Source organism: Balaenoptera ricei, chromosome 14 (assembly GCF_028023285.1).
Source record: "Balaenoptera ricei isolate mBalRic1 chromosome 14, mBalRic1.hap2, whole genome shotgun sequence".
Taxonomy (NCBI): domain Eukaryota; kingdom Metazoa; phylum Chordata; class Mammalia; order Artiodactyla; family Balaenopteridae; genus Balaenoptera; species Balaenoptera ricei.
Window position 1 is genome coordinate 86,624,169 of NC_082652.1, and position 25,432 is coordinate 86,649,600.

The following is a 25,432-nucleotide window of genomic DNA, read 5'->3' on the forward strand; positions in this document are numbered from 1 at the left end:
AGAGAAGGAAAACTCTTCTTTTGCAATTCAGTGTCTAAATATTAGTAACTTGCATGATAAGCTAAAAAATCTTCCAACCGTAACTTGGCAAATTCACTTTAAAAAAGAAATGTAATTTCTAAATGACAGAATTTAAACTTTTGCTTGACTTGTTTTGTCTTTAGCTCTTCCTACAAAAATAGGTTTGGGTTTTTTCATAGGCTATACACACAGCCTCCCTCAAACAATATTAAGACAGACCAAGTGTGTATCAGCTGGGAACATAAGAACGTATCAGCTCTGTTTTCCTTTGGATTGTTTGGTCTACTCCTTGCAGAAGAATATGTTAACACTATGGGGTCATTCTTCAAAGAAAATTTCTTTCTTTGATATTTTATTTTGCTTTTTTTGCTATCAAGAACTACAATTTCAGTACCCGTCAGGAAGCCATCATAATGATAATTTTCAAGTCATTTCGGTCAGCAAACATTTTTGGAATGCATCAGGTGTCTTTTGTGGTTGACACTTGGGGGTTACAGATGTTAAAACTCCTAATCCTCAAGGAGTATGCAATATTTTTACAATAAAGCCACCGGATGCATATAAAATTAGCTGTAAACCTTTTAAAATGCTTTTTTTCCCACTAAACCTTCATAAACACAATGTAAGAGTATAATGAGAATGATATTGTTAATAATTTATGATCATGCTTTGAGGTAATTAAATAGCAACTAAAGTCCTATGGGTTATTTACATCTTCACCTGGTGGATTTTTCAATTCTCAATTTTTGAGGCAGGAAGGAAGGTAAGGAGAAGAACACCTTATATGTATATTTTCTCAAGGATTTAGTAAAACCAGAACTTCAGACTGCTTCAGGGAGACTCAACTGGCTTTTTCATTGAGGTGAAAAACCAAAAGAGAACATTTGGCAGTAAGAAAAAGTGAATAGAATAGAATAATACGAAAATTTGGAAAATATGTGTAAAGATGGAGATATTTTAATTAATGTGATTATAATTTGTACTCATCACGGAGTACACAGGTGGAGGAACTGTAGAATTTTGGAAGAAATTTGTACATTAGAGATCATTTATATCAATTCTTTCATTGAAACTCAATTTTATAAAGGATCAAAATGGCATTTCAAGCTAATTTGCAGCAGAGCCTGGACTAAAATCAAGATCTCCTTGTAGGATCGAGTCTCTCGACTTGTTTGAGGGACAGCATTGTAGCCCTAAGGTACCAACAGTGAGATAAACAAGAACAGCCACCATATGCATTAAAGGTTTAAGAACATACAGTAGTCCAGTCAGGAGGCAGAGAGGATGGCAGATGTTCTGCTAAATCTTCCTCCTTATAAAGGACTTGACTTGAAATTGGCAGTCCAGGGCATGTTTGAGTCCAATTCAACAGTTTTGATTGATTTACCTTAATGTGCATTTTAAGGGTGCACATATGCCATTGAGGTATGTGTCTTGGGAACCTGATTTGACAGAAAAGGAACAGCAGCAAAGAAGGAGAGAGCTTTCAAAATATTTTATCCCGAGCCCTGTCCTAGCTGTTTCTCTATTACAAAAATTTTCGTAATGAAAGAATTATACGTGCTTTTCTGCTTCTTATCTTGAATGAATGCAACTGGGCTTAGTGATAATGAGCTTACCCTCCAAAATCACATGGCTAGGTTCAGATCACAGCTCAACCACATCAATTTTAATGACCTTGGGCAAATTTATAGCCTCCTTAGCATGGTGTTTTCTGTAAAACGGAAGCAGTGAGAGCTTTGTAGGGTGTTGTGAAGCTCAGTGAGGTCATGCACACACGGCATTTATCACCATGCCTGGCACTAGTAGGTGCTCCCCGAAAGCTAGCTGTTATCATTCTCCTCATTGCTGTGGGTATTGTTTCAATGCTTTACAAACCAGAACTCTCCATAATCCTGGTCCCTTGAAAATCAGATCAGATGCCTGTGCTACACTGGAAAGAGATTAAATGTATATATAAATATATATACTGTGTGTGTGTGTGTGTTTAAACTGGAAGGGAGGCCCTTAAGTCATCAGTACAGTAAAAGTTTAACAGTAAAAGTGTACAGTCGGCACTCAGTATCCGTGGGTTCCACATCCGCAGATTTAACCAACTGAGCGTTGACCTGCAGATGCAGGACCGCTGATACTGAGGGCCAAGTGTACTACATCACTTTATACGAGGGGCTTGAGCATCCTCGGATTCTGCTATCCACCCTTGGAGCCAATCCCCCGCGAATACCGAGGGCAGCCTGTTATTTGCTAAGGGACAGAGACTGAGCCGGGCACATCATAAACACTACATCTTCACCAAAACCCTGTGAGGGTCCTCAGACCTTTACTTTAAATTTTAATATGGTTTAATTTTAGTTAATTAAATTCAATTAATAAATCGATAGCATTCCTTTATTTAATTTGATGGTTTACATAAAGAAGAATCAGTGAAAAGTGTCCCTCCCATACTCATAGACCACCTGTCACGTTCAGTTCACCCCCAACAAATAACACGGTTACTAGTTTCTTGTGCATTCCTCCAGAGTTTAATGTACATATAAGCAAAGATGTATATAAATTCTTCCCCACATGCTTTTTTTACAAAACTGTTAGCACACTATATACATTATATTCTCCTTGTTTTTTACTAGCTTAGCAATATGTTTTAGATATCTAACTATTTGGGTAGTAGCAGTAGTAATAATAATAGAAGTACTATTTCATATTAATAAGTTACAAACACTGTTTTAATATTTACATATATTAATCCATTTAATGATCAAACAACCCAATGAAAAAAGTACTGATATTATGCCTAACTTACAGGTATCAGAACTTATCAGTGTTGTGAGTTTCAAATATTTTTCCTAGTTTTGAATTTGCCATTTGCTGTCTTATGATTTCTTACTTATTTTTTTAATTGTTCACAGGCAGATTTATCAATTTTTTGTCACTTTTTGCCTTGGATTGTAGCTTGAAACCCCCTACATTTTCTGAGTTTATATAGGAATTCTTTCCTACTTTCTTCTGGTACTTGTTTGGTTTTGTTTTTGCTTTCTCTGGAATTTATGTCAGTGGAGGTGGAAACATGGATCCAAATATTTTTCCAGATGGTTGTTGTCCAAACACAGCTTATTGACTGTCCAGTTTTCCCTCACAGATTTGAGACAACACTTTCACCACATACTGAACTCCCATATGAACTGGGTCTGTTTCTGGACTTTCTGTACTGTTGCTTTCATCTGTTTGTCCATTTTGCTTGTAATTTTTTACTACGGATCAACGTCTGACTCACTAGAGCTTTAGACAGAAACTTCAGCCTTTTCAAAGCTGCTAAAAAGAAAAAGTAAAATGCTAGCATTGTTAAGTGACAATAAAGATTAAACTGTTATCAGGAAAGAATTGTTAATTGGGTTTAACTGCTCTGCAGAAGAGCTGTGCTTTTAAGAATTTCATTACTTTCTATAATTAAACATGAAATTTTAAATAATGAATAGAAACACCACTGGGCTTTCAGGAAAGTGCTCCTGCTTTACACCATTGCTGAGAGTTTAAAATTTCTATGTGCATGGAGGATAAATATTTGGTCACTAAATATACATACAAAACTGCAAAACTCACTGCAGGACTGAAATTATACGCTGTGACGATGGACAAAATTGCCAGAGGTTTACAAATTCATCTGTAGCGAAATTATGGCTAAAGACCCACAGAGAATTATTTTAAAATATCCATTTTCACTTCTTAAACTGTTTCCTTAACTTCTCACTTGGTAAATTTCTTTTGCTTGCCATTTGGAAGAAAGGCTGGAATTCTGATGCCACTCCTTCATAAAGAGCTAAGTTTGAGACGTAAGGACAAGAAAAGGAGGGCAGTGGTCTAGCGATTACATGGTAGGGGCTTTATCTCAAGTGAAATTGCCTCCGTGGCACCATCTTTTAGGATTATTTCTCCCCTTGAAGGGAACTTTGAGACCCATACATAATGGGTGTGCCTCAGTGGAGTTTAGTTTCCTCTGAATACAGACATTCACAGGGAACTCCAGTTATTTCTTATTTATTAGAACACAGTAGAGACGAGACTGGCAGTACTGTTATTTCAAGGGATTCTGGAAGGGAATGGTGAGGTGGGATAAAGAAAGAGAGCATGCCCTCTTAAATCCCTAGAGGAATGGAATTCGAGAAAGAGCCATTTAAGGAAAAGACTAGGATTTTTAATATTCTTATTACATCAAAATATATTAACAACCTACCACCTGCTGGCTGTTTTGGGTGGAGGAGACTCCCAAGACTATCCTCAGGCTCAACGATTCCCTAGAAAGACTCGCAAGGTTCAGAAGAAAACTATTATGCACACAGTTCTGGTTTACTAGAGTGAAAGGTGCATGTTACAATCAGCAAAGGGAAAAGACACAAGGATGCAGACAAGGAGGGACCAGGCACGAGCCTCCAGACCCCCCTCCCGTGCAGCCACACGGGGACAGCGATGATACATGACAGCAGGCGTGAGGTGTTGTTAACGAGGGAAGCCCCGCACCAGCCTCCGTGTCTGAGGTTTTGGTTGAGGGTCAGTTAGAAGGGCATGCAGTGTCCTCAGGGTCCAGGAACAACCTCAGCCACTCAGACCCTCGCCACCACCAGAGCAAAACAGGCATTCATGGTGAACCACCTTGTTAGGATAAACTTACCTGGTCAGGCCGATACAGCATGGCTCAAGGCCTCAGGCACAAGAAACACTCTTATCAGACTGAATATAACAAAGGCTCCAAGGTTGCATTCCAGAAAGCCTCCAAGGGACCGTCCCCAAAACAGACTTTTCTCCGGGATGTGCAGAGTTTGAGCAGCCCAGGCCTGCTGAATTAATCCTTTCCTGCCCACTGTCACATACATTACTTCATTTGATTAAAAGAAAAATAAAAACAATCCTGTGACAAAGTCTTGTCACCCCCATGTTGTACGTGAGGAGTAAATAGGTGAAATAACTTTCCATGGCCTTGCTCTTGGCCCTGTACTTCTTCCCGCTAGCATTTACCACAGTGAGTGAGTCGTTTTCTGAACAATGCTTATCTTCCCCACCATGTAAACAGCCTCAGAGGCAATGAGCCATGTATACTGTTCCCTCCTTTTCATCCCCAGGCTCAAGACAGTGCCGGGCTTATGGTACTAAACAAGTATGTGATAAATGAATATGACAGGCCATAACATGATTGTTGAAATTTGTACCCTTAGTCTTTTGACTGTACTATTATAGTCTATGCTGTTATAATGTCCCTTATATCACAATGTCAGAAAAGAAAAAAAAAAAACCTGGAAATAAGTGTGTCAGTCCTACTTACTTCTTAGAATTTTTATGAAGCCCCAGATTATTCCTTAAAGCTGAGAGGGACATTAGAGATTCTACTCTTTAATATTTTATTTTAGATAAGAAGAAGTATTAATTTTATGCAAATACCTTGTTAAATATAAAGAGAGATACCATTTGTAATTGTCCATACATTTCAATAAAATTCTAGTTTGGAGTCAGGAAAAACATACATTGTCCATATTTTCACTTATTCTTCAAGTCAATGCAGTTGAGGAATGTGCATGTTAGAGGTGAGGGGTTAGGATATTCAAATGTAACTAGCACCTCTATCTTAGCTCTTTCCAAATTAAGGAAAGGATTCTTCTAGAGGTTTTTTTGTCCTTTTTCTCATATTTCTTCCTTTCTAACCTTCAGTTTGTTATGTCAAAGTCTTAAGCTGCACAAATATGGCTTCTAATTTGTCCTCCTATGGGTCCCAAGCATCATCTCCCACTCCCACTTCTCAAACTACAATGTGCGTACAAATCGTATTGTCAAGTGCAGGTTCTGCTTCAGCACTCTGGACAGCTCCCAGCGAGGCAGGAGCTGCTGGTCTGAGGACCACATTGAGGAGCGAGGCAATAGCTATCAAAATGATTTCATCCCTCCTCTTATCGTCCTCTCTAGTACTGGCTTGCTACCACAAAACTGTTTAGACGTATAAGAAAAAGATCTTGATATCTGTTCCTTACCACTCCCAAGAGAACATGTTTTAAACAATAACTGGGAAAAACCTAAACTGTTTCTTCCAACACTGCTGACAAAAGTCATAAATCTGAGCCAATTATACTGAAGAAGTTTGATTTCAGCTTGGCTTTAGGTACCTATGTTTAAAAAAGAGCCCCTTCTACCTGAAAGGTCTTTGCTTTTTATGCTGGCATGTTCTAATTCCTGGTTTCTTGATCGATGGATGAAGTTTACAGTAGTTTTTATTTCAGAGGCTGGAAAGAAAACCCTTCTGTAAGCTTTGAGACTCCCTCACTGGGCAGAGTTAAGTCCCAGGAAGTGCTAAGTGTTAGACCTTTGCAACTCAGTGACTGAGTATGGAATCACAATTTGTGTCTTTGTTATTTCATTTCCGAAGGCTAATAAGCAGTGTGTTTCCGATAACAATGAACAAAACTCAACCGCAAACAAGATGGGCTCACCACTCATCAATGGTTTGTCTGCTCCCGCTGTGGGAGTTCTTTACACCTCTGAATCAACAAAGAAAGCTCATTTGTTTCACTTTGTGAAAACTCTTCGTTTTTCCCTCAGACTTTCCGTTTCACGCTTTGTGAATTTTATTAAGATCTCTTTCACAGAAGCTAAATGCTGGCTCTGTGGAGCCCTGAGGGATGGCAGTCACAGCCTCTATAATTTCTGAAGCCTCTTGAGACACTTCTTTTCTACTAAAACTCCTTGGAGAATCATAAGGTAGAATCTAAAATCTTTCTGGTGCTGGAAGACAGAGGTTGGCCTCTTGAGCATTTTGTGCAAATCTGTTGGTGTTATAGCCTGAAAACAACAACACAGCAGTCCAGTTAAGGTCCAGTTTCTGACTGGGAACATCATATTGATATTCAGTGGGTCTTTCTGAAGGCCTCCAATTATTTTTAAAAGGTGGTTTAAAATATTAATTTAAAATATTTTTTATTTTAGAATGTCTTTATTAATAAAGCTTATCCATAATCCTGTTGCCTGAGAAATTGTCAGTGGCTTTAGTCCAATAAAAAACTATGTTTTAAAAGGTAATTATAGTTAAATAATTGAAAAGGAATTTGTATTCTGATTTTCTTTTCCTCTTGAATTTACATTATAGGAAATTTAGGGAGTGCCCTGGTGGCCTAGTGGTTAGAATTCCAGGCTTTCACTGCCGTGGTCCAGGTTCAATCTCTGGTCAGGGAACTGAGATCCTGCAAGCCCTGTGGCATGGCCAAAAAAATATTTTAATGTTATTATATACTCCCAGAAATGACATAGTAATAGTTGTATAATAGTCCATCAGATCAAAATATTATATTTAAGCCAACCATTTCTCTATGGTGGATACTGAGATTAGTGCCATACTTTCTCTATGATGAAAATAATGATAACTAACATTTTTGAGCACTTAATATCTGCTAAGTAACACTATAAATATTGTATCAAGTCTCTTCACTGTTGTAAGGATCTGATGAGATGGGTATTGTTATTTTTCCTGTTAGAGGTGTGCGAAGGAGGTACAGGCAAGTTAGTCAGCTTGCTTAAGGTCACACTGCTGGTAAGTGGTAGGGCCAAGTTCAGACAAATATTCTCACATCCAAACAGAGTCTCCTCTTTGCCATGTTATTTCTTAGGCTATACTGAGATTTACGTAAGGATTCCTCAGTTTAAGTAAAAGCTTCAAACTATGTATGCAAATCCTTAAACTAAAAAAATCTTGTCCTTGGTTCCTACTACATGAGTATAAACTTGCAGATTTTTTCTTAAGTTCTTAACATTTCAAGAGCTATCAAGTCATAGGAGGCAGTGCTATGATATCAGAGTGAAGGTTCTTAAAGAAAACAACTATTTGCTTTTATTCTTTAAATATTGGTAAGACACACGCTGTAATAACTGAAATCACTTTTGTGTGTTCCTTTACACTGTTGTGAACACTTCATCTTTAAAAATCCAAATGTGCATGGATTTTCACCCTTAGTTTCATTCTCATGCACCATTTAAAGATGCGTTGGTTGGTTGGTTCGTTGGTTGGTTTGGTCAAGGATGAATCTGCTTCACTCACTCCTGTGAAAATCAAGGTGGAGGGGATGACAGGGCGAGGGCATCTTTTACATGGAGAACTGTTACGCACTTGAACACATGAAGACCCATCTCTTTCCCTATCTCTATTCTCACAGAATGTGTGACACAGGAGAAGGACTATTCACTTTTCAAACAAGGGAAGGAGAAATGATCTATCAGAAGGTCCATTCTGCGACACTGGCCATAGCTGAGCAACATGAAAGATTAATGCTAGAAATGGAGCAGAAAGCCCGGGTAAGGCTCCTTCCTTGGTAACCTAACAGCTTGGAAATGAATGTCACTGAGGTCTGATGCACATCGCGTATATGTGGGTCCTTTCATGACAGTGCCCCAGCGTCCAACCCCATCCCGGCCCCGAGCGCTTGTCCCAGTTACTGAGCCTCATGTTTCTAATATCCTCTCCAGCATATGACAAAAGAAGCCATCTGTGGCCGCTACAGGGAGCTGTGCACTTCGTGTATGTACCTATGACCTGTTACCGCAGTTACCCAGAGAGGAGTGGAGTGCACAGAGAGTGAAACAAGAAGCAGTGCTCTCTGCATCTCTCCACATGTAGTTGGACCATCAGAGATGCAAATGGGGACCCAAAATAATGAGGAAAATAGGTTTCTACCAGAAAGGATTACACTTTTCTTTTTGTCTTTGTATGTATCCTAGATTCTCTGAAACTTTCATCTCTTTCTGTCCGTGTTTCAGAGCCGATACTAAAATGTTTGCAAAAGGAGCTTATACTGTTTACCAGCTGTCTGTTATCCTGTCCTGGAACTATGCTCTAGTTTCAGGGTCAAGCTAAGAAATAATTTAATAAAGAATCTGAAATAGCAAATTTTACAAGTAGCTACAAAAAATTATAAGCTTTACTACTAACTCCTTTGAAAAGCAAACAATGGAATTATTATCGGCTATAATTTTAAGAGGTCAATATTCTCTTTCTTCAGAATTTATAGGGATGCATTAGATTCCATCTATGAGAGGACAAGTGGAGCTTTGGGAAATAGGTGGGTCACTACCCAGAAAAACTTTCATAATTCTATTCCATTTTAAGACTATGGGGCTTTATATCTAGTATTATTTTAGTTTTGACTTCTAAAATTCTCAAATACATAATATTTTGAAGTATAAAATTATCTTTTAAATGTAAGAAGACAAAATAGTCTACCAAATGATTTTATATTATTTTTAACACATTTCAAATTTTGTCAATACTACATACACATTTTTCTCTGTCTAGGGTATGGTTTAAAGAGCCTTCCTAATACTTAAGGGCAGCAAGTGCAAATCAGGCTTACATTTGGCCTTCAATGGGGGTGAAAGAGTAACTTGAACATTAATAGGATTATTAACATGAGACTATGGGATTAATTGATGAAGCATCAATAGGAGGTTGGTATGATTTAGTCTTCTAGAAAGATTTGGGTTAAATTTAAATTATTGTAACAATTATCTAATTAACATGACATTTTTCTAGTGGCTTAAATCAGGTGAAAAAAAATGTAACTACCAAACTTCAAATTATTTCAGAATCTTGAACATTCATTATCAACCCATATTTACAATCTGCTGATGTTAATTTTCAGCCAAAATGAACAACTGTGATGTCATTTGCTATTAGTCAACAGCTGTAGTTCTTTACTTCTAGTTGTTCTGAATGGGCAAAATGCTCATAAGTGAGTCATTTAAATTGTATTTCATAAAGGAAATTCCAAGAGCTCTTTCATGCAACTGTAATTGTCTGCCGTAAGGAGAGCACTCAGTGTACTGGGTTCCCATCCCCGTTTTACCACTCACTGTCTGTATAATCTTGGGCAAGTTATTTAACTTCTAAATGTCTCATTTTCCTGTATCTGTAAAATGGGGATACAGTAGTTCTACTTATTTGGCTGTAATGAGGTATCTGTGCATTAACATATATAAAGTGCTAAGAACAGACCTGGCACTCAGAAAGTACTATGAAAGGTTCATTATTATGATGGTGATGTTGAATAATTATAAGACTTGCAATGTTTGTGAAGACACTAAATTTTTATTCCCAACTATAGCTACATAATGTCTTCCAATCCTTTACAAGTATGTCTAACAATCTTGTGCCAAAACATTTGCAAAACAAAATTTAATTTACATTTGCTTTGATGCGGTTGTATGTTTATCTTATCCTGTGCCACTGAGAAGCAAGTCTAGGGGAGTGGAGTGAAGCAATTGCTGTGAAGGAGTTAGAGATGGTAGGTCCACCTACTAAGATCTCAGGCAGTGGAAGCCAGGATTTGGGTACACGGTGGAGCTGGGTGCTCGGAGATGGAAGGGAAAGGGGGAAGGTGTTTAAATAGCAGGCTCAGTATGGCTTAACAAAGAAACCAAATGTTTCTGAAAATCACAAAATCAGAGACTCCATCAACTTGGTGCATACATATAAATGGAGTCTTTGGTTTAATTTCAACAGTGATTGCAAAGCTATGCTTTTCTCTGAAGGATAATATTGATACTAATTAAATTACTCCATAGGTAGTCCATTCTTTAGAATAAGTTGAACTAATAATGCTTTTCCAAGGGCATGCTACCACAACTTGAGAACTGCCCCAATTCCCCAAATTCTAGGGCTGTAAGCAAAGATTTCCAGGTCTCCCAGATACCTTTTCTTTTTCTTTTAAGAGACCTCCTCTACATGCACAAATCTCTTTTTAAAAAAGAAATTCCAACAAGTATGGAATAGAATTTAAAAACCCTCTATCTAACTCTTAATTGATTTATACAAAATAAAACAAAGGTTTGTGCCATAAACTAGGCAATAGTGTAACTTGCGAGTTGGAAAAGTACCGGAAAACCTAAGATATAAAAATGTTGCATTTTGTTTGTTATGTATTCACTACAAAATAAGAAGATAACACTGCTCATTGGCTTTCCAGTTTTAAAACCAAGACGTGGAAGATAAATATTGATCAGAGAGAAAATGTTTATACATTTTTAATGTTATTAAAAAGATTTTACAAGATTACCAAGAAGCTATACAAGCAATGAATTCCCCAAACATCGTTGTTTAGGCAACTGAATTATTTACTTTCATCCTTTTAAAAAGAGATGATTTCAGAGTGTTACTGGCTTTTTAGATAAACTTGAATGAGAAATAATGTCTCAACAACAGTTTAACTATAAGAGAAAGGATTCAATATATCTTTTAACATCATATGCGTGTAAAACTTTGTTTTGCCCCATTTATCACCATCCTTCCTAGGGAACACATGAATAAACATATTTTGATATATCTCTATAATCTGAGTTAGGCAATGTTTCTATTCTTGCTTGAAGAATCTGATATCTAGAAAAGCATTGTGCATAAAACAGTTCATTTGCACTGTGGAGAACTGCATAAAAAGAATCACTAAATCGGTAAGGCGGGCTTCCCTGGTGGTGCAGTGGTTGAGAATCTGCCTGCCGGTGCAGGGAACACGGGTTCGAGCCCTGGTCTGGGAAGATCCCACATCCCGCGGAGCAACTAGGCCCGTGAGCCACAACTACTGAGCCTGCGCGTCTGGAGCCTGTGCTCCGCAACAAGAGAGGCCACGACAGTGAGAGGCCCGCGCACCGCGATGAAGAGTGGCCCCCGCTTGCCGCAACTAGAGAAGGCCCTAGCACAGAAACGAAGACCCAACACAGCCAAAAAAATTTTTTTAATTAATTAATTAATTTTAAAAAAAATCGTTAAGGCTGTTAGAGGTGTGTACTTACATTTCCTTCACTAAGAAAGATAATGAAAGAATGAATGAATATTAACTGACTCCGTTAAGAAGTTTTAAAGAAGTTGGCCATTTATTAGCTCCATTCACAGGTTTGTAAATAATGCATTTATTACTCCGTGCTCAAAACGCTGCGGGGTGGTAGGGAAAACAAGAAAAGGACGACAATGTTCCTTCTCTCAAGTGGCCCAGAATTTTGTGGGATCAAAATTTTGTAATTTTGAGTAAGCTTATCTTTTTCCTTTTACTCCTTGAAGTCTCAAGTTTTCCATGCTTTATTAATGTAACTAATTAAATCAGATGGTTAAGAAATGCCATTACAAAATTTTGATTCAAATATACCAAAAACACCAGTTGGTCGTGTTTGTGTTGTCATGACAGTAGAGCCTGATTGATTTCTCGGATAATCAACTTATTGGAAGGTCCTCAGTCAAAGCTCCATGGAGAATGATTTCTTCAGTACAAGAAGACACTCTTCCTTTTTCCATTAAGATGTAAAGCTTCAGCTTCTCACTCTTAAGTCCAGATAAGAAAGGGAAAATGATCATGATAGTATGGAGAGTGATCTTAAGTAGTCCTATATTTTCTTTACTTACTAACTCAAAACTAGCCTTATTTTAAAAGAGAATTTTGTAAGGGGGTACATGGGAGAATTAAGCCACGATAATAAATTTTAAACTGGAACTCTGGCTAAGATTACTAAGATTCAAATATTTGAGGAAATTATTAAAGCTAGATAGTTAAACAAATGGCATCTCTAGACTTTGTTTCCATTTCATAGAGCTCATGTTCTTAGAACCCTCCAAGTTCTTCGAATTCTATTGCCAAAAGCATGTATAGGTGCTCTGCCTTGCATGTGCAACATTATCGAGGAAAGTTTTCATTGTCTTGGTGAACAGCCATTCATCAGAAAGCACACTGCAAATGTGCCGGCATGGCTTAGCCCCCTGAGGGTGCGTGTAGGCTGACTTCATCTTCAACAAGACCTGAAATAATTTAATTTTGGATTTCCATGGATCTCTACACACATATACACACAACACAAACACACACACAAAAACAAACACAAATAATACAAACGAAACTTCTTTTTTAATTTGCTTTTTATGTTTTTAAGCTTTACAAGTATTATGAAATGTCCACAGGGAAGGAGCAGCTGAGACGACATAAATGTAGTATTTAAAACACAGATTTTTCCTGATATCTTATCAAAAGTAAGTAAAGGAAGTGTGGGGGGGGTCATTAGTAACTTTGTAACATTGTAAGTGATTTAAAAGGGAACAGTCTCCCATAACAAGAATTACAGTGTGTCCTTTAAAAGCATAGTGTCTGGAATGCTCCTGTTTCCAGTAATTCTTGCCTCCTGGTCACCAGAAAAGCTCTGTACACAATTTATGGACAAATAGCATCAGTGTTATTGAAACACCTGCAAGATAGCAAACCCACTTCTAATGCCTAAAAAACAACACTGGCAAAACTTGTTGAAGGCACTGCTGTCCAAAGCTGTCAGTTCTTTGGTTTTCCTAAGCTCTAGTGGTCGGAGAAAAACAAATAGCAGAGTCTCACATAGAACTTCTTCCCTAGAAAACAAATTGTTTTCTTTCTCTAAGATTTGTCATTTTACTTGCCCTTGTTACTAGAAATATAAGACACAAAAGTAAACTCGCACATTTAACAAACTAAAAAATTTTTACTGTTCCCAAAACAATAAACCCTTTGAACAGTAATCATTTAAAGACAAATGATCTTATTTCCTTTTATAATGTAAGATGAAAAGAAATTTCTGGTGAGGAAGCAGCATTGTTTGACTCTACCTACTGCCCTGTAGGCATGGAGGTGGGTCTAATGCTGCCCAAAGCTGGCTTTATGTACAACTAGCTTAGTCTGCGACTCAAAATTAGTGTATTTGCCCTTCTAGATTTATACTTGATCATAAATCTTACTGGAGTATTGACTGCTAGCAGCCTATGAAATAATTTTTTGTCTAAATAGTTGCATGAACGAGGAAATGCTATTTATTCCATTGCATCAATTCCAAGATGCACATCTTTTTCACAGTTTAACATCTCTCTAGTCCGATGGGAGTTACAGTTTAATTAGCAGCAGTGTTCTTTTGTAGTGCTACATAAAATCACGTTGGCTTTCTAATGATGGCATCTTAGAGTGTATAAAATACCGTAATACTTGTTGTAAGCATTCTGAAGACACTGAACTGTTATTCCCAACTGTAGCTAAATTATATCTTTCAATTCCTTTCAAGTATAGCTAACAAGGCCATGAGCACTATGTGCTCATTTATAAATTTTGAAGGAATAAGAAAGCTTCCAGAATGGGATGTATCCTAGGTAGTTTGGCTTCCTTTTGAGTGACAACATTCTTCATACCCACATTTTACAGGAATCTCTATCAGCTATGGGGAAAAAAAAAAAAAAAAGAACTAGTTTTCCCATACTGAAAAGGTGAAGAATTTGGAAACATAATAATCTCGTGAGCCACACACAGGAAAATGTTAACACTTTTTGCGGTCTCTCTTCTAGGTATGTTAATAGAAGTTTACAAAATTCTAGGAGAAGTTTAAATGTGTGATTTGTGCAAGTGCAAGTGCAAGTGGTATGTTATACCCAATATATAGGAATATCTGTTAATGAATTCATTCTTCAAAGTTCTATTCTCGATTCTATTGCTCAATATTATCAATTATTAACCAAAAGACAAGAGCCTTTATTATTACTGACAATGACCAGTTCCCTGCTGGGAAATGCCATTAGCATTTTTGTGAAATTTTCTTTTACTGACTGACAGACACTGATTAAACTAACACAAGTTCACTCAATTAGAACAAATTATTATAGTTGATAACTAAAGTGGGCCTGTGTTCCTAATGTTTCAGAACACTAAAGGAAATTTCGCCTCTAAACAAACACACAAAAACAAAGAAAATATACATTTCTGTCTGCAATAAATACACAAATGAGATGGAAATGATGAGAAGGCAATGTGTAATTTTTCTAATACGTGGTGCTGAGACACAGTGTAATAGTAAATATTTTATTTAGGTTATGTTTTTTTTCCCTTAAAATTTGTTGTGGATACTCTAGATGTCACTTCAAAAAAAGCATTATATCAATATATAATGTTTATATATAATATTTAATCAACTTGATTAGAATTGATAATGTATAAGGAAAATGAATGCCTAACATTAAACATTTCAACTTCTATGTTTAAAAAATACAATTTTGTTTCTTTTATTTATACTGCTAGAATGGAACAATAGTAAGGAAATTACAAACATTTTTTATTTTTAAACTATGGTAATCTTATTTATTGAGGGTCATACAATCTGCTCTTGGCAATTACAAGAATAATTTCCTTAAAAAAAACCAAAACAGATGTCAAAAGTCAATCAAGATGACTCAGCATAAAAACATATATGACATATACACATACAACCCAAAGAATCAGACTGACTCTTCTTTGGGATAGTGCTGTAAAATAGGGAAACAAGTAGGCCAATAGTGGTCAAACTAAAATCTAAGAAATTGATGTAAGCATTGTATGGGAAAATAATTAAGGCTGCTTTCAAAGAATGAGAACATAGTTCGCATTCTGGGATGTATTCAGTGAATGCATACACATTACGTGGAAGCAGCATGGCATGGTGGGTAACCAGGTAGACTCTAGGGAAAGACGAGCAGAGCTGTGTGACCTCCTGCAAGTCGCTTACCTCCTCTGTGCCTTAGCTACCTCTTCTTAAAAGAGGAAGAAGGATCAATAATATCTACTTCAGAGTGTTAGAATGCCACTTGGTCTTTAGTAAAAGCTCAATAATTATTAGCTAATTCATAAAATGGCAAAAGAAAAACCTGTAATTTTAAATGGGTAAAATTGTATAACCACCACTAAAGTTCATCCCAGATTTTATTATATGCAGACATTGGAAATTAATTACATAAACCTTATTATAGCCTCTAGATATTTACATATTTCAAAATCAAATGACAGCAAAAATTTTATTTAAAACACCTATGAAATTTAATGCTTTAATATGTATTCATCATGTTCCTTATATTCAAAGGGTGTCTCTGTAAATGTATCTGCTTACAGATGATAGACAGATGAATGATTGATAGATAGAGAATATATATTCTTAAAAGCATTACTGAGTACAGGTAAGAATATACCTGTACTTAATACTCAAAGTATTTACGTAGATGTTTGTAATAATTTCTGATGTTATTCCAAAATCCAGCTTTTTTCACACTCTATGCAAGTATTTTGGTCAATACATGGTTAAAAATATATAATAATGACATCCGTTTTGTTTCAAGTTAATGAAAATAATATTCTACAAAGTCCAATTTTATTTTATTTTTTTCAAAGTCCAATTTTAAATGTCACCTAGCAACTTCCACTACATGACTATATGAACTACATTTTATTTGTTAGTCTGGTACAAACTCAGCAAGGTATCTTCTTTTTTTTTTTTTCCATTTATCTTGAATAAAATGGAAGATTAAGTGTAAGGTGTCCCCTATTGAAAATTAAGTCAAGTCTGTGAGAAGCCAATTGTCCATAAACCTTCCGACTTCAGAGGACTGTTTGAACAAATCCAAACAGTGCCCATCCAAGCCTGGCTGGCTCACGCTCTCCTGCGCTTCTGTTTCCATACAGTTTTCAAGTTTCATGAGCTGTTTTCCAAGAGCAAGTAAAACTAAATGTTCTCCACCAGGAGTGCACCGGTGTTGAGCATTTCCTTATTAAGCAGCACTGTTTTTTCTTACACTGACATACATGTCACATTAACATATTTCCCTACCACCTGTATTTTTGCTTCTTACCTACAGTGTGTTTCCCGGCCCATTTTCTCTTGTCTCAGACCAACCAGGGCCCATGTTGACACATCCGGCCGTGTGAGGCATTCTTTAACTCTCTTCATACAGAAAAGCGGTGTCTGTCTCTTCCCAGCTGATAGTGTATGTATGTGCAAACATACACGCACTCTGCTCACCTGTCTCCCCTCTGTCTTCCACCCCTCCCACCTGCCCATACTGACCACCTATTCCTGACTCACATTAGAGTTTTTTTTACTTCTATTAAGCTTTTAGACTTAGATCCAAGTAGATGCCTCTGCCTCCTTTGTCATTCCTTTGATAGCTCATTTTGGACAAATCTCCACGTCTTGACCACATGGAGACTTGGACGCCACTGGTCTAAGCCACCTCTCTGTGCAGTAGCGGCAGTAAAGGTGCAGCTGTCTTTACTGAGCACTTCAGGCATGACAGGCATTGTGCTTTTCACTCTAAAAGCATCATCTTATAAAATATTTATAACAACACTTAAGGCACATTATATTAACTTTAGAGATAAGGAAAAATTGAATCTTAAAAAAAAAAGTTTAAGTACCTTTCCTGAAGTCAGAAGGCTAGGCAGCTGTGGGGTTGATATTTGACAACAGGTCGCTGACGGCAAAGCCCATGGACTTAACTCCATGATTCTGCCACACAAATTGTGGTGTTCTATCTTGAACATAGCAAAGAGGCACTCGCATTCCGGCCTTGGTCCAGTGGAATAGACCCAGTTGGTGTAATTCTCACCTTACCTGCTCTTTGAATAAGAGGGTTCCAATAATTTATTTTACAGTGAGTGTGGTAAAGAGGGAAGAACATCATGGGCTCCGAGCCTCAGAAACATTACCCACTGGCTGTGGCAGCATGAACAAATTACATGACCCCTCTGAGCCTCATTTTCCTTGTCTGTAAAGTTCAGATGGCATATGTGTTGACAATTTATGTGGATATTAAATGGGATAACCTATGAAACCAGTTTGCACAGGGCCAGGCCCGTAGAGAATGACTCATAAATGCTAATCTATAAATGCTGAATTTTTCCACTCCCAATTATATAGATTTGTGTCTCAAGTGCTAAAATGATTTTTTAAATTCTAGGCAATAATTAGGGAGAGACAGAGCAAAAGGAAAATTGATTTTTTTATTTTTTTTTTCAATACTTTTTTTCTTTTTTTTGGCTGCACCGCGCAGCTTGTGGGATCTTAGTTCCCTAACTAGGGATCGAACCGGGGCCCTCAGCAGTGAAAGTGTGGAGTCCTAACCACTGGACCACCAGGGAATTCCCCAGAATTGATTTTTTTTAACCATTTTTTTTTTAATACACATGAATTTTATGTAGGTGAACACAAATCAGCATTAAGGTTTATCACAAGGGCCAGCAGAGTCCCAGAACAGCAAAGGGAAATTGCATAAAGGCGGTAGCATAACCTGGATAACGTTTGTGGTAAAGGCGAGAAGAGGTGCTGGTAGCCTGTGTGTTCACAAAACTTATATCAGTTGTCAGGCCCTTCCTGCTGCTTCTTGGCGGCAGAGGTTCTATCAAAGTACAAGGCTGTGTTGTCACATGTTGTCATAGGTGGGGAGGAAGCTCATCTTCCCAGGAGAGATCAGCATTGGAGTCTAAAGAACAGTGGACTCAGAAGTCAAGAGAACTGTTTTCTATTGGAAGTTCTCGAGGTAGGATTTTACCTTGAGCAAATCCTTGAATTTTTTTTTGGATTTTGATTTTCCATCTGTAAGATGAAAACAGCTGGATTCGCTAAGAAAGAGTCTAACCTCGAATTACGTGGCCTGTGTACACAGTGAGCTTGGGCTTCCTCACACCATGGCAGCCTCAGAGCAGTGAGACTCACATGGTGACTCAGAACAAGGGAGAGAAGGAGAAACTGCTGTGAAGGTCTCAAAGGGCATGGCCGAAACAAACAAAATGTTGCATCTACCAGATGTTATTAATCAGAGCAGTCACCAACCAGTCCAGAAGCCCAGATTTAAGGGTCTGGAACCTAGATGCCCTATTTCTGAATGCAGGCTTTCCAAGAATTTGCAGCCATCTTCAATCCTCCACAAAAAATAATACAGTATCTAATATCACTTATGATGAAACTTCATTTGAAAGACATTAAACAGAATCTCTTGATGCTCAGAAAAAGCACAGGACAGAGCAGAAGCACGGTTCTCGTCTCGTGCTTCCACTTCCTTAGAAAAGTCAGGTCATACCTCAAGGCCTCAGCCTCCTCTCATTTTAAAGAGGGATATTTCACCCCTTTCCTATCTCCCAAAAATTTTATGAGGATTTGACTAGGTAAAATAAATGATCTCTGGGCCAAATGCCAGGATAAATGACTGAGAGAAGATAAAGGTGTAGAATATTTGAATTTGGCTGCAAATAGGGAAGTGACATTATTATCTATATGTTGTAAATGCCTAGGAATTTCTAGTAGACCAAGTGCAGATGAAACAAAGGAGAGATGAATGGATGATGGACAACACCACTTCTTGGAAAAGAAGCCCAGACGTGTTAAGAAAGAAGGGGAGATTACTAACCCATTTATGTGGAAGAGTGGAGGTGAAAAGACAGAGATTAGGCTGAACCCTGGGATGGGGAGAACTTTTGTAAGTGGAGTTTTAAAATATAGCTAAAGAATGGGAAAATAAGTTAAAGAACCATAAAACAGTCAGGAAGCTTTGTGTGTCAAATAAAATACCATTTTCATGTGTACTATTTCATTAAGTACTATTTTATAAGAGTACTTAAATATACAAGAGGAAATGGACAGAAACATGTTAATTAGTAATTCAAAATTAATGCTTTCCTTCATATTTGATAAAGTAGATTTACAGTTTTTTTTGAATATATGGAGAAGGAAATTGAGTGAATAGTGTGTGTAGAGAGAGAAAGACGCTACATTCATTGTGCATCTTTTCAAGTACCTATGAAACATTTACAGAAATTGTCATATATTATACCAAAATAAAAAATAAACTTCAATATATAGAAACTACTCAGGCCATATTATCTGACCACAATGCATTATTAAATGAAAATTAATAAAATATGCACAAAAAAGCAATATCTCAACAAAATGTACACAAGCAATCTCCCATATAAAATAGGAAATAATACCACAATTATATAATTTAGAAAAGAATGATTTTTATTCTACTTACAAGCCATTGTGATGTGTACAAAGTGGCATTTGGAAGGAAATGCTTTCATTAATAAAAAAATAAAAATGGAAATGGAAATATTCAACTTGAAAAGATTGAAAAGACCAAGAAAACAAGACAGATAGAAGGTGGAAATTAATTAGGATAAAAGCAAAGTATAAGAAAATATAAGAAAAACTGAAAAATATAAATTCTTTAAATAAATTTTAAAACCCAAGTATATAAGTTGGAGACATGAAAGGACTTACAAAAACAGGCAAAATTCCTTTTAAACTCCAAGAGAATTTGATGTTTTTTTTAATAAAAATGTAAATGTCAAATAATATTAGGAGAATTGAGACTCTTTGGGAAACCACGATCATAATTCTGCTTGTACATACTAAACTAATTCCCTTGGATGGAATACTGACTTAAATGTTTTTTTCTACAGTTTCTCAAAATTCTTTAATATTGGGATCTATTCGTTTTAGTATCAAAAAAGCAGAAACAACTTGAAAGCCTTTCAATGTGGATATATTGAATAAATTGGGGTATGAGATCGTCCTTTGTATTTGTCAGGGTGCATGTAAGTAAATAGGGCCTATGCTAGGTAGTTCAGGAGAGGGAATTTTAATAAGATAGTTTCGACTCAAGATGTAGGAAGAGCAGGGACAATCCAGAGACTAGCAAACGCAGGAAAGATATCCCACCCCCAGCTCCCTTGCCTGCCACAGTGTCACGGAAGCCAGCAGAAGACACAAGACTCCCGGATCAGAGACAAAGGACTGTATTACTCACGGCACAGCCGGCAGCATGAATTCCAGGTTCCCATTAGCTCCCCTGTGCCCCAAGTCCCACGGAACCATGTAGAGCAGCCCAGGTGGCTGCTGCCTATTGTCACAGCTGAGGAACCTGAGTTTAGCTGGTGTTGAACCCAAGTTCATGTGCCCGATGCACAGCGAGGCCAGACAAATGGATACGTTGGAGATTGGAGTAGAGAAAGATGTATTGCGATGCCGTCCAAGGAGAGCAGGGCAGCTCATGCTCAGAAAGCCCCAGTGCCCCGTGGTTTTTTGAGAAGAGTTTTTATAGGCACAGTTTCGAGGGGAGGGCTGCAGGGTGTGTGACCTTTCTCCGGTTGGTTGGTGGTGAGATAACAGGATGACGTTCCAGGAATCAGCCTCTGGTTCCAACCAGTCTGGAGTCCATGTGCTTATTCTCAGCCTGAAGTTACCATCCTCCACCTGGGAGGGGCATTCTTTCCTGTAGAAGCACTCAAAGGTATGTGTCAGATTGTCAAGTATATCACTTGAGGAGGAACCAGGACCCTACCCCATGGCTGCACTATTGTTTCTGGACTGCCTTTACTTTGTTTCTGCCTTCCCTCACTCGCCTAATTAGTAACCGTTTGAATCCGCCCTTTGGAACCCAGGGAAGGTCTAGGAGACTGAAAGCCTTTTTCCTACAAACAAGACACGGAAAGGCTTTGGTACCCAGGAGGGCCCCACAGGGTCCTGCTTGGTTTCATAGGAACTCCTAATCTTATAAGGTGACTGCTAGCAAACCTGTCCAGCCTTTGCCCTGGAAGAAGACAGTATCTGCGTTTTCCTGGTCAGGAAACAAATATGTCCTCCACCCTGGAGAAAGACACTCTCTTCCAGGCCTGTTTGCTGCACGAGCAAATAATAGTAAGGAACAAAAGTTGTCACAAGAAATGCAGAACCACGTGTGGCCCAGGAAGAATTCTTTCCTAACAACTACCTTGCAACCAAACGTTTTCAAAAGAGTTTTCTGGGGCTTCCCTGGTGGCGCAGTGGTTGAGAATCTGCCTGCCAATGCAGGGGACACGGGTTCGAGCCCTGGTCTGGGAAGATCCCACATGCCACGGAGCAACTAGGCCCGTGAGCCACAACTACTGAGCCCGCGCATCTGGAGCTTGTGCTCCTCAACAAGAGAGGCCGCGACAGTGAGAGGCCCACGCACCGCGATGAAGAGTGGCCCCCACTTGCCACAACTTGAGAAAGCCCACGCACAGAAACGAAGACCCAACACAGCCAAAAATAAATAAATAAATAAATAAATAATTTTTAAAAATATATATTCTTATTAAAAAAAAAAAAGAGTTTTCTGAAGTTTAGGGAAGGGGAGGGAAGCGGGTTGCAGCAGGAAATGATCTCCTCTTTGAGATCGTACACTCATCTCAGATGTTGACATCTGTATATTTACATATTGCCTAAATGGGAGCGAGCAGAAGCTGCCAACCCTTGTTTATATCTTTAACAGTCTTCTAAATATAAGGTTCTTTGCTTTGGGGTTTCCTTTCTTATCCACTGGAAGACAGCATAACTCTTATCTGTATGATGCTCAGATAAAGGTATTAACTGAATATCCATAGGGCACACTTTGGGCCAAAATCATCCTCTTGGGCTGTGGGCTTTGTAAGATGTGTGGTTGTAGCTCTCACATAGAACAAAGATGTTTAAACTACTCTCCAGACTTGGTGAGCTGTGACTTCTACTCTTTCCAGATGCTAATAAGCAACTTTTGATTCATTGCTCTGTATCCCAGTGAACTGACTGCTGTTTCAAAAAGAATGAAACCAAGAGAGACATAGAGTCAAAAATGCCAAGAAATTTATGACAAGGGTCTCAAGAACTAAATTAGCTGCTTCTAGATCTAGATGATTTTTGCATCTAAGCTGAAGCATCCTTTCCAAATACTGATCTTGTGAGAAGCATATGACTTTGCCTGCAGGAAAGAGTCCATGGTTGAATCTTGAGGGTGCTCTGGCAGTATGGGCTGCAGAATTTTGTACCATTTCTTGAGGATTTTCTCACTGACTGAGGCAACAGAAAGAATCATCAGGACAGATCCTCACTGAGAAGAAATATAAGGACTTTGAAGACATGTATTCATCTTGTTTGATCTCTTAAAATAGAGTAATTGCTTCGAAATGATCTCACAGTATCACTTTCTCTTTTATATATGTTATATAGATGTTTATTTGCAATATAAATACAAATTGCCCTATGTGGTTTTGTTATACATACTCTTATGATCCTAAAAATCCTCCAAGTCAAAATGATGTATTGTGCTTTCAATTCAGAAATTACTACACCATTTTAAACTATACAGTATTTTTATCTTAATGTTTTTAATTGGCATGATTGATTATAATATGGAAAGTTAAGGGTGATTTTTATATGTCATTTTGTTGAACCCTCTTACCAAGAGAAGTTTTTGAAGAGTTTAAAATTAAAATTAACAAAATTCTCTAGTAAAAAAGGCTTAAATTATTACCACACTGTCTTTGACATTGTGCCAATCAAAAAGGCCAATTTATAATACATTGCTTAAACTTAATAACAAAATTAAAAGTTACGGAAAAATCAGATGATAGATTGCCAGTTCTACATCATCTGCTAGATTGCCAATGGCACAAAATACTTGTATTATTTTGTTAGGGCAGCCATAACAAAATACCACAGACCGAATGGCTTAAACAACAGATATTTCTCAGAGGTCTGGAGGTTGAGAAGTCCAAGATCAAAGTTCCAGCAGGGTTGGTTTCTCCGTAAGCCTCTATCCCTAGCTTGCAGATGGCCTCCTTGCTGTGTCCTCACATGGCCTTTTCTCCGTTACTGTGCATCCCTGGTGTCTCTTCCCCTCTTTAGAAGGACATCAGTCCTATTGGACTAGGGTCCCACCCTTATGACCTCATTTAGCTGTAATTAACCTCTTTAAAGGACTTATTTCCAAATACATTCACATGAAGGTTAGGGTTTCAACATGAATTTAGAGTGGACAAAATTTGGTCCATAACCGTACTCAAGATATAGTTTTGAACCATGAATGATGAAGGGATTCTCTAATGTCTAGGAGAAGACTTAAACATCCGAGATGAAGCAGACAAGATTTGTACCTGTGGCAAGGATCCTGAGAATATCCACATTCAAGTTCTCAAATAAAAATGTTCCACCTTTCTGCAATTAAATATTGGAGTAGAATAAAGAGAAACTAAAGAACGAATGAAGAAACAGAAGGCTAAAGGTCTCCGAGAACTTGAAAACAGTGAGGAGTGGAAAAATAATATGGGATGATTCAGATAAAAATTTTATGGAGGAAATTATTCTCAAGTGTTTTCCAGTTATTTGTTTCCAGCAAACAAAATGTGTTTACTGTGTTTCCGTGATACCTAAGACTGACCATTTGGGAGGAAACATGTTTCCCAGAATTTAAAAACATAGAAGGAGAAGCACTTTTATCAAATTTTGGGAAGATGAATTTACCACTGATGCTCTATTGGGTGCTAAGTAGTAAACAATCTGATAATATATTAGAAAAAAAGAATAAAGAATAGACAAGTACGATTAATATGAGATTCATTTTATGGATTAATTGATGCTGTTAATGGGCATTGCTGACACTAACTAAAGATTTTATGTGTTTAATTAAATTTACGCCTCACATGAGAAATTGGCTTCAAAAGTGCAACCCTTTTGTCCCGTGACAATTTCATAAAATGAGCCTTGCCTCTATTCTTACAGTAGTGGGTGTTGGGTGTTAGTGTGTATGAGGCTATTTTGTGTCTTCTTAGCATGCATAGCTCACCCACAGAGATTCCCCAACGGTTAGGTCTGGGGTAGAACTGGAAGTGTGGGCAGTTAACGAGCATCCCAAAGATTCTGAAAAGCACCGCCCTATTGTAACCCAGAAGTTTGGCTGCTCCCCGACGCTCCCTATCTACCAACCACGGGATGTGGGTGTGTTAGTACACCTATTTCATAATAAAACGGAAAAACTTTGGAATATAGCAAATTTTGAAAATATAAAAATTGGCTGCAATGTTGCTATGTTTGGAGGCATCTTTAAAAAAATAAAAAGAACTTCAACAGGGCCAGAGTTTTAAATACACCGAGCAGGACACTTTTGTGGCAAGACATAGCAGTTCTGGAAATGCCTCGCTACTAAAAAAGTGAAATCAAATAAATACGTTCAAGCCCAATGGCTTGACCTTCTGTTAAAATGTAAAAGCCTCCTAGTTTTATACGGCTTTAAAGGGCCTGTTATGTCATACGAGGCACTCCGGACAGCGCCTTCTTCGAAGGGTAGCGCCACTGGATGCAGACATATGAGAACTGTTGGGGGTTGGGAGAGCCCCTTGGGGCAGCGTCCACCCCAGGGAACAAATGGGACTCTAAGGCTAGGTTTGACCAAAGTGATCCTTACAGCTCCCAGTTTTGCCAAGAGTCAGGTATTAAATAAAGGGGAAATGTGAGATGTTATTAATTAGAGGATTGCCCACTGTCAGAAAGTGCACGTTTGCTCAGATTACATCAGAGAAATGTGCACGAAGCCCAAACAAAACCATTTCTGGATGTTTTTTAAAAAAAGTGTGAATCAGTAAAAATGAATTTCTTTCTTGAAAATGCAATGTAAAGGATTATTCTATTTGAACTAATCATATGAGCGTCACCTGATGGGATGTTGTGTGGATCTCTGTAGCTAACCTTACAGTTTATCTTTCAAGTAAGAAAATATACCACACTTTTATCACAGAACTTCTCAGGGAAAACACTTTTTCTAATATGTACAAACTCC

At 37.8% G+C, this 25,432-nt stretch overlaps 1 protein-coding gene across 3 annotated transcripts in view; it reads left to right on the top strand.

Moving 5' to 3' along the window:
- DOK6 (docking protein 6) overlaps positions 1 to 25,432 on the top strand; it is a 401,706-nt gene that overhangs the window by 307,372 nt on the left and 68,902 nt on the right. For all 3 annotated transcript variants that reach the window (XM_059894815.1, XM_059894816.1, XM_059894817.1), the window contains exon 6: positions 8,202 to 8,340. In XM_059894815.1, the coding sequence (XP_059750798.1) occupies positions 8,202 to 8,340 (139 nt within the window). The remainder of the gene's footprint in view (positions 1 to 8,201; positions 8,341 to 25,432) is intronic.